General features: G+C 43.8%; 1 protein-coding gene across 1 annotated transcript; it reads left to right on the forward strand.

The window, feature by feature from the left end:
• Positions 1-580: 580 nt before the first annotated feature.
• Positions 581-9,014, forward strand: DPRX (divergent-paired related homeobox; the record flags this gene model as incomplete). Its single annotated transcript, XM_080828610.1, has 3 exons — positions 581-608; positions 7,668-7,822; positions 8,664-9,014. The coding sequence occupies 3 exons, from the start codon at positions 581-583 to the stop codon at positions 9,012-9,014; spliced, it is 534 nt and encodes a 177-aa protein (XP_080684736.1).
• Between the last annotated feature and the right edge of the window lie 1,705 nt (positions 9,015-10,719).

The following is a 10,719-nucleotide window of genomic DNA, read 5'->3' on the forward strand; positions in this document are numbered from 1 at the left end:
TGAGGCACAGCGATGCTCCTCAGTCTCTACTCAAATCGCCTGGGCTGCTGGGAAAGGCAGACTGGGACTCGGCCGCTCCCGAGAATCTGCAGTTGTTTCCAGTTTCCTTGAGATGCAGTCCAACACGTCCTCAAGTTGCAACAAGTTGCAACAAGACCGCTTAGCCTCAAATACTTACCTTTTTGTGCGTGTGTGGTGGGATCATTTAAGACCTACTCGCTCAGCAACCATCAAGTCTATAATACAGCATTATTAGTTAGCTCCAGTCACCACGCTGTACATCAGATTACCAGAGTTTGTTCGTCTTTTAACTGGACGTTCACACCCTGTGACCAGTACCTGAAGATTCTCCGTTGAGCAAGCTCCTCGGTGACGCGGACCCTGCTGGGTGTGGACTTCACATCAGACAAAGAGCAGACAACCAGGGGGCTAAGAACCCAGGGATCGGATTAATGGATTGGGGGGGAGGTGGAGGGGTGGGACTGGGGTGTGGCTGCTGAGGGATGTATTTAAGTCCTGATGCCAATTTTGCTAGCTCTTGACACAAGACTAGAGCGTGGGGACACAGCTAGATCTCGGGATGTCCGGCACAGGGGACCTTCCTAAAGGTAAGCCAAGGGATGGAACTGAAGAGTATCATGTGAAGGCGTGGAACGCTGCTGATGAGGGTAGTGGAGACAAGGCTGTCTGTCCTCCACGGGGAAACCCAGTAGAGGCAAACCCAACTCTCTTTGAATTCCAGATCTTCCCCTTTTTAGCTATGTCACATTTCCAACTATCCTTTGGAAATGGGGCTTCTGATCCCTACTGGAATGATTAACTCCTAGAACGGAGGCTTAACCAAGATAATCTGGTTAGGATTTCTGGAAATCTGGAAATCTCATCATTTCACCAAGCATTGACTTGATGCCCTGGCTTGTGCTAAACCACTTTCAGGCACAACCAAGCATTAAAGTCTTCTAAAGTGGTTACAACCAGGGGTGCCCATCTGGCTCGGTCCAGGGTGGAGCATGTGACTCCTATTCTCAAGGTTGCGAGTTCCAGCCCCACACTGGGTGTAGAAATTACTTACAAATAAAATATTTTATTTTTTAAAAAGATTTTATTTATTGGGGCACCCGGGCGGCTCAGTCGTTATGCATCTGCCTTTGGCTTGGGTCATGGTCCTGGGATCGAGCCCCGAGTCAGGCTGTCTGCTCGGCAGGGAGCCTACGTCTCCCTCTCCTACTTTCCTTGCTTGTGTTCCCTCACTCGAGATCTCTCTCTCTGTCAAATGAATAAATAAGGGGCGCCTGGGTGGCTCAGTGGGTTAAGCCTCTGCCTTCCCCTCAGGTCATGATCCCGGGGTCCTGGGATCGAGCCCCGCATTGGGCTCTCTGCTCAGCAGGGAGCCTGCTTCCCCCTCTTCTGCCTCTCTGCTTACTTGTGATCTCTCTCTCTCTGTCAAATAATTAAATAAAATCTTTTTTTAAAAATGAATAAATAAAATATTTTTTAAAAAGATTTTATTTGTCAGAGAGAGAGAGAGCACAAGCAGGGGGAGCCTCACGCAAAGGGAAAGGCAGGCTCTCCGCTGAGCAAGGAACCTGATATGGGACTTGATCCCAGGGCCCTGGGATCACTGACTGAGCCACCAAGGCATCCACAAATAAAATATTTTTAAAAAATAATAAAGAGGGGGCACCTGGGTGGCTCAGTGGGTTAAAGCCTCTGCCTTCGGCTCAGGTCATGATCCCAGGGTCCTGGGATCGAGCCCCGCATCGGGCTCTCTGCTCAGCGGGGAGCCTGTTTCCCTTCCTCTCTCTCTGCCTGCCTCTCTGCCTGCTTGTGATCTCTGTCTGTCAAATAAATAAATAAAATCTTAAAAAAAAATTAAAAAATAATAATAATAAAGTGGTTACAGCCAGAAGTCTCAGTTTTACAGAGAACGTTGTATGGCTCCAACGCTGTGCGGCAGGTAAGCAGGAAGGCTAGGACTCTAACACTGGTGCCCCGTTCAGTAAACTGCACTATTAAGTATGTGTTGGCCACCAATTCTTGAGAGATGGACCATAGCTCAGCCTCAAACCCATCACTTAATCTCCTGGTGCCTCAGTTTACACATCTGTACCAACCACATGGGGAACATTGAGAATTGAGGCAGTTAATATTGAAAAGCACTTAGAAAAGTGCCTGGCATGCAGTGAGGCTTTACATTTCTTTGTTTTTGAGGAATAAAATAATGGGCACATAACATTGTGTAAATTTAAGGTGTGCAATGCATTGATTTGATATGTTTACGTATTTGATATGATTACCACCAGCTCTGAGCTAACACCTCTATCACCGCACATAATTGCCCTTTTCTTTTTTGTGGTGAGAACATTTCAGACGTAGTCGCTTAGCAATTTTGAATTTTATACTAGAGTATTGTTGACTATAATCACTATACTGGGCATTCGATCTCCAGGACTTACGTATCTACTAGTTGCCAGTCTGTATCCTATAACAGCGTCTCCCCAATCCACCCACCCGCCTCTGTGCCTGGGAACCACCATCCTGTTTCTACAAGTTCAGCTTTTCTAGCTCCCACGTGTAAGTGGTACCATACGGTATTTGTCTTTCTCTGGTGATTTCATTTATCATAATGCCCTCAAGATCCAACTGTGTTGTTGCAAATGGCGGAATTTCCTTCTTTCTCCTGGAGGAATACTCCATTCCATTGATATATGTATGTAAATATTTATATTCATAGATTTTCTGCATCCGTGTGTCTGTCGACACACACTTGGGTTGTTTCCAGGTCTTGGCCATTGTGAATCAGGTTGCAGTGAACACGAGGGGTGAAGACTTCTCTTTGACAGCGTTTGTTTCCTCGGATGTATTCGCAGAAGTGCAACAGCTGGGTCATACGGCAGTTCTACTTTTAATTTGGGGGGGAACCTCCTGCCTTCTTCTCACAGATTCACAAGTGTGGTTTCACTCACAAGATCACAGCTGAGATAGCTTTGCTGGTTCTCCTCCTTGCAAAGAAGTTTGTTTCACTCCCTTAGGGAAATACTGAATAGAATTTCTTAATTATAAGAGAGTTAAATGTATCCTTTTCGCTTTCATGGTTTGCTCATATTGTGTCTAATTCCAAAATCGTTCCCTAGTCAGAGGCCATAAAAATATCCCAAAAAATGTCCTTGAACGGTTTTAAGCTGTGACTTTCTCACTCAAGTCCCAAGGGTTTGATGTCCTCTTACTTAATTTCATCTGTAGATATCTTGGAGTTTGGGACTGACTTTGTGAATGTCTTTGTTTCTTCTTCACTTTTATTCCTAGTTGAACATGGCTTGTACAGAGAAATGTTGTAGGTGTTCTAACTAGCAACATTGCTTAACTCTCAATAGTTCTAAAAGCCCATCTGTTGATCCTGATGGATTTTTGAGTAAATAATGTGATCTACAAAGAATCCATTCTGTCTCTTCCCTTCTCATCTTAATACTTTTTTCCTTCCCTGACAGTAGAACTACATTACACTGTCAGGGTGCTTGTAAATATTCCTTTCATGCTCCTGACACTCAAAGAAACTCACATGGTTTTTCCATTAGGTGTAATGCTTGCTTGAGGGTTTTGGTATATAACTTTCAAAGTGTGGCAAGATGCTTTACTCCTTGATTTGTTAAGATTTTCCTTTCCAGGTTTAAAAAAAAAAAATCAACTCTGTCGATGTGTAATTTGTAACAGAGTCTACCCATTTTTAAATGTACACTTCAGTCAGTTTTGACAAATGTGTTTACCTACCATCCCGGTGGAAACACAGAACATCTTCGTCACCCTAAAAAGGGTCTCATCCCAGTGTGGTCATCATCCCCACACCCACTCCAAGACAAAACACAACACTTCTGCCACTGCCCCAGGCACTATCTGATCTGCTTTCTTGCCCCTACGGATGACTTGCTTGCCTAGGACTGCATGCAAATCAACATATAGAGTGTATGACCTTTTGAGTCTGCTTTCTCTGGCTCAGCGTGTTCTGGGCATACATTTGTGATATATGTATCAGTGGCTAATTCCTTTTTAATAGGTTAGTGCTATTCCATTATATGAATACAACACAATTTGGCTAGCCATTACTTGCAGATGAATATGGGATTTTTCCCCCCAAATTTTTGGCTACTATGAATAAAACCGGTAGGAACATTCACATAAAGCCTTTGTGTGGGCATTTCTACTTATCTTATACATATCTTATATATAAGTAGGTGTATATCGAAAGTAGAATTGTGAGGTCATAGGATTGTTTGTATGCTCTGGATGTGAATTTGTCTGATTCATGAGTTATTAATATTTTCTTCTGTTATGTGCTCGCCTCTTTGTTTTCTAAAGGCAGTCTTTTGAAGAACAAACGTTTTATTTTTGATAAGCCCAGTTCATCTATTTTTACTTATATGCTTTGTGGTTTTTTTTTTTAAGATTTTATTTATTTACTTGACAGACAGAAATCACAAGTGGGCAGAGAGGCAGGCAGAGAGAGAGGAGGAAGCAGGCTCCCTGCTGAGCAGAGAACCTGATGTGGGGCTCGATCCCAGGACCCTGAGATCATGACCTGAGCCTAAGGCAGAGGCTTTAACCCACTGAGCCATCCAGGAGCCCCTGTGTTCTTTTTTTTTTTTTTTAAGATTTTATTTATTTATTTGACAGACAGAGATCGCAAGTAAGCAGAGAGGCAGGCAGAGACAGAGGAGGAAGCAGGCTCCCTGCTGAGCAGAGAGCCAGATGCAGGGCTCCATCCCAGGACCCTGGGATCATGACCTGAGCCTAAGGCAGAGGCTTTAACCCACTGAGCCATCCAGGTGCCCCTGTTCTTTTTTTTTTTTTTTTTAAGATTTTATTTATTTATTTGAGAGAGAGAGAGCATGAGCAGGGGGAGGGGCAGAGGGAGAAGCAGACTCCCCACTGAGCAGAGAGCCCTACGCAGGACTCGATCCCAGAATCCTGGGATCATGACCTGAGCCAAAGGCAGCTGCTTAACTGACTGAGCCACCCAGGTGCCTTATACTTTGTGTCCTTGACAGCTCTGCCTGACCCAAGGTCTCAAAGACTTTCTCTGACTTTTTCTTCCAGAAGTTTTAGAGTTAGACTTTATATTTATGTCTGAAATCTACCTGTAATTCATTTTTGCATATGGCTCAAGATGAGGTTCGTTTTTTTCCCAAATGGATATCCAGTTTGATCCAACACCATTTGCTTTCTTCTTTGTCCCCTGTTTGATTCAGAAATGTGTTTAATCTCCAGACACTATGGGAGAGATGTTAGTTATTTTGTTACATATTTCTATCTTAACTCCACTATTTTCAGAGAACATCTTTTGTATGATTTAAATCATTTAAAATGTTCTGAGACTTGGTCTGCAGCATGGTGTACACTCTGTCCCGATGAGTGTTCCATATGCACCGGAAAGAATATAACTTCCTCCATCACTGGGTGTAGTGTCCTATAAATAATCAAGCTGGCTCGTAAGATTTTCATAAAATTTCCCTTACCTCAGGGATGACAGCCTTGCACATGTGAAAACAGTTTCCTACGTTTTGTCCAATTTTGCTTTTTAAAATCATACATAGGTGTGAATCTTCAGAGACAAAGATTTTGCATTGATTGTGATCATTATTTTTACGCTTTAATTTACTAACATGGTGAGTTATTTTGATATTTATTTCTTTCTGATATTAAATAGCCTTTCCCTTCTGAGATAAAACTTACTTGCTCTTGATATGTTTATTTTTAAAACAATGTTGGGTTCGATTAACATATTTTAAGGACTTTTGAAACTACTTTTGTAAGTGAAATTGGCCTATATTCATCTTTTCCTTATTCCTGTTCTTTATTTCTTTATCTTTCCTTATTGTTCTTAACCGGTACAGAGCGAGGCCGCATTGACCTGAGAATTTCTGGTGGATGACTTTGAAAGGGATCAGCGGAAACTGGGGATAGATGGGTGAAATGCATTGTCTTGATGGTGGAGAGGATTTCATGAATGTGTCAATATGCACATAACAAAATTTATTGAGATTGCACACTTTAAATACAGAGTTTATTGTATATCAACTATATGTCCATAAAACTGCTAAAAATGCATGGTGGAGTTCAGTTCAGGGTCTCATGCCCTGGCAACAAGCCATCAACAGGAATGCCGTCAGCCAAGGCTGAACGGAGCCCAGACAATCTATCCACTTCCCAAGATGGCTCACTCACAAAGTTCTTGGCTAGAGGCCTCAGTTCCTCCCTCACTTTAGACCTGAGGTCCTTGCCAAGAGGGCCTTGCCATAGGAATGGTCAAAATGCTTTTCCCTGGAGCAAGTGATCCAAAAGAGGGAAAGTGTCCAAGACAGAAGGCACAGGGACTTATAAGCTCAGAAGAGACATCCCATGGCATTTTCTAGACTCTACGGGCTACCCAGACCAAGTCAGGCACCACGTTGGATGGAAGTACGCCTCCCCTATACAGTGATATTCATCTCTCTTTTTTTTTAGACAATTCAGTTTTCTCTTTTTTAAAAGATTTTTTAAATTATTTTTATTAACATATAATATATTATTTGCCCCAGGCATACAGGTCTGTGAATCGTCAGGCTCACACACTTCACAGCACTCACCATAGCACATACCCTCCCCAGTGTCCATCACCCAACCACCCTCTCCATACCTGCCTCTCCTCATTTTTAAAAGATCTTATTTATTTGACAGAGAGAGAGATCACAAGCAGGCAGAGAAGCAGGCAGAGAGAGAGGAGAAACAGGCTCCTTGCTGAGCAGAGAGCCCGACATGAGGCTCGATCCCAGGACCCCGAGATCATGACCTGAGTCAAAGGCCACTTCGACTGAGCTCAACCCACTGAGCCACCCAGGCGCCCCTAATATTCATCTCTTTATTGATCTGCGAGAAGTCTGCATTTCCCCCTGCAGATAAGCACATGGCTCACTCCCTCACCTCCTCCAGAAAGACCTTCACTCACAGGTCATTAAAACTAACCCCCCCCACCCAAATTCCTTATCCCCATCCCTAATTTTTTTCTCTGTAGAGTACTTAGCACTCCATAATGTACTATGTACTTTAACACTTTTGGTTTATGTATAGGTATGTCTTCACTAAATGACATCCATGAGAGCAATGATTTTTTTTTTATTATTAGTGGACTATTTTTGGAGCAGTTTTAGTCTCGCAGCACAACTGAGCATAAGGTACAGAGATTTCCCTTATACCCTCTCCCCCCACCACACACACACACACACACACACACACACACAGAATCTAAGAGTGGACACACAAGGGATCCTTATTTAAATAACCCTTTCCTGGGGCACTTGGCTGGTTCAGTCAGCAGAGCGTGTGACTCTTGATCTCGGGGTTGGGAGTTCAAAACGTGGGTTGGGTGTAGAAATTATTTAAAATCTTTTAAACTGATTAAATAAATACATACTAAATAAATACATACATAACCCTTTTCTGTGCTGAATAGTTGGAACAACAACACAATGAGGCCTAGGAAACCTGGCAGGAAAGTCATCCAGTGTCTACGTATCTGGGAATCTTCCATTTCTTGACAGGCACGCTTGTTGACCTCTGTGGAGAGGGATGGGGGTTCGGGCTTTTGAGGACGGAACTGTCTTAGCACCTCATCCGTGCCTTTCTCTCCTTCCCAGGAAAGCACCAGAAGCATTCACAAAGGAAACGGACCATGTTCACCGAGAAACAACTGGCCGATTTGGAATCCTTGTTCAGCATGAACCCATATCCCGCTCCCAGCCTTCAGAAAGAAATGGCCTCAAAACTGGAGATCCATCCCACCGTACTGCAGGTTGGGAGCTACCTCCCCAAAAGACGCTACACTCAGACACCCTGGGACAATTCCTGAAGCTTCGTACTACTCCAGTCCCCAAGACTCCAAAGACCCAGACTCCTACCCTAAAACCCTCTCCCCAACCCATAAAGCAAGGATCAGCAAACTTGTCCTGTAAAGAGCCAGGCAGTAAACATTTTAGTGGGCCATATCTATGGTCTCTGCCAAAATTATTCAGCTTTTCAAGTATAATGTGAAAGCAGCCATCAATCATATCTAAAGAAACAGGTGTGCCTGTTACATCCCTATAAAATTTTATGGACACACATTTGAAGTTCATAGAACTTTCACATGTCACAAATATTCTGTATATTTTTTTTTCTTCAACCATTTAAAAATGTAAAACCTGTTCTTTGGGGCATCTGGCTGTCTCCGTTGGAAGAGCAGGTGACTCTTGATCTCAGGGTCGTTGAGTTCGAGCCCCATTGGGGTAGATGTAGACATTACCTTAATAAATAAAAACTTTAGAAAAAACAAAAAACAAAAAAACCCTGTACTTAGTTCATGGGCAATGCAAAATCACAGTCGCAGTTCCAGTTTGGCCATGAGCTAAGTGTGCTGACATTAGCCTCTCCTGCTCTGGGGGTTCTGATCCCTGCCTCACTTTCTGTCCCCATCGCCTCCCATTTCCACTCCCTCCTGCGCATAGGCTGGGAGAGTTTCCAGCAATAGGATCTAAGAGGCAGAGAAGTGGAACTAACTGTTCTCACCGAACAGTATCCATGGTATCAGGTAAAATGAAAACGTGTGGAAGCTCATTTGGATTTATCCACCTCCTACTGCTCTGTTTTCTCTGTAGGTTTGGTTCAAGAACCACAGAGCAAAACTCAAGAAAGCCAAACAGCAATTAGCGGGAGCAGAAGTCGAGACCAGCTCTTCCAAGGGACCCATGGATGCCCCTCCAGGATCCCCCCGTGGTGCCCACCAAGCCTCCCTGGTTTATACAGACCACCCAACACCTTCCTTCCAGCTCAGCATATGCTCCAATCTGAAGGTTCTCCCAGACCGTTCTGTTGGCCACAAAATAGTCCACTTTGGCTGCTGCCGAGACCCGAACATCTACTCCCTTTGTCCCATTATGGAATCTCAAATTCTTCCCACAAACTCCACGGCTTATTCTCTTGGTCCTTCATCTCCACAAAGAACTTAATGAGCAAAGCCAGACGCAAAAGGTCACATACTGTAATGATTCACAATTCCCGAACGAGAGATTCGAGATCCACGCAACATGGATGCATTCCAGAAACACGCTCTGTGAAAGAAAAGAAAGACACACAAGTGCCCGTAGGGTAGAACTGAGTGGAGAGAGGCACTCAACAAACTTACAGCGACGGGAATGTTTTGTGTTGTCATTAGGATGACAGGAACCTGCACTAAATTCATCCAAAGACACAGAACGGCAATACTGTATCGCATACACCACAAAAAGCAATCATGGGGCAGGATGAAGGTGCCAGCCATGGCGGTAATCATTTCACAATCTATAAATGTATCAAATCAATGCACTGTACACCTTTTACTTGTATCTCAGTAAAGCTGGAGACAATGTTTAAATTCTATCTCAATAAACATATACAATGAGACTATTAGGGACAGGTGTTTATCCTGCTTCTTTGTTTTGATTTTGCTTTTTCTTCACCATTGTTCAGCTAAAAAGACTTAGTCAATGTCAGTAAAGTGGGTAGTTGGCTTATTCTTCTACTTTCTGGTTGTTGTTTTTTTTTTTTCTTGGTCACCTCCCCAGCCGTCATTTTATGTCCTGATCACCCAAATATCTCCATTCTCCCAATCCTCCCAATTTCCTTTTTTTCCCCCAGCTTCTCCCTCTATTCTTTTCCTTTTTTTTTTTCTTTTCTTTTTGTGAGATTTCATTTGTCAGAAAGAGAGTACAGTGTGTTTTCTCCTCCTGGGGCAGGTGCGGCTTTAGGAGGATTACAGTTTCTCTCTCTCTCTCTGTTGTCTTCCCCACCAGAGACAACCATTCCAGCATGCATCGTCCTGGTGTCTCAGCCTGTGGCATGTTCCTCCATAGTAAGCTCTCCTGAGCCCTCTACGGCACTCCACCCCTACCCCAGAAGGAACCATGGCTTTGACTTTTGCCCACTCCGAAATTCCACATGATTGACTCATTCTGCAGGAGTTCTTAAATTCAATAAATTCTGTGTGGCTTCCTTCACTTATGTGTAATGAGGGAAACCCTTGCCTATTGTGGACAGTATGGGGTTATCTCAAGGACTCCTGGTCTAACACAGTGGTTCCCAACCAGGGGTGGGGTGACATCTGGCACTTCCAGGAGACATTTGGGTTGTCATGCTGGGGGAAGGAGTGGCACCCACTAGCATGTATCCAAAAGGATTGTGAACATCTCACAATTCAAGGTCAGGCCCTGCACCAGTCCTGCCCAAAGGGTCGAGAGTACCAGCCAGGCTCAGAAGGTCAGGTATAGCCTGAGACTGGACAGGCAAGTGGGCAGGAGCCAGAACAGGTCTGAGAACTCTGACCCATAACCTCTATAGCCATCAACCCAAAAGGGCCCCAAGCAGCCAGGACTAGGGCTGTGATGAAGAGGTTCCCTACCCTCACTTTCACCGTAGGACCAACCAGTAAAGCCAAATATGTCCCCCTCACCAATCACGTAGGGTGCCCCCAATTACTTAGATGATTGGGGTGTTAAATAATTCTGCCCCTCCTCCCACAATCAGCAGAGAGCTGCTTCTGCTTGTGGGACGTTTCTCATCAATTATCACAAAATAATGGTAGCTGATGGAGAAATAGATTCCATACAGAACTACAGGTTAAAAACTTAATTCTTCCTTTTTTTTTTTTTTTTTAATTTTATTTCTTTGAGACACAGA

This window comes from Martes martes (assembly GCF_963455335.1).
Source record: "Martes martes genome assembly, chromosome: 17".
NCBI lineage: Eukaryota > Metazoa > Chordata > Mammalia > Carnivora > Mustelidae > Martes > Martes martes.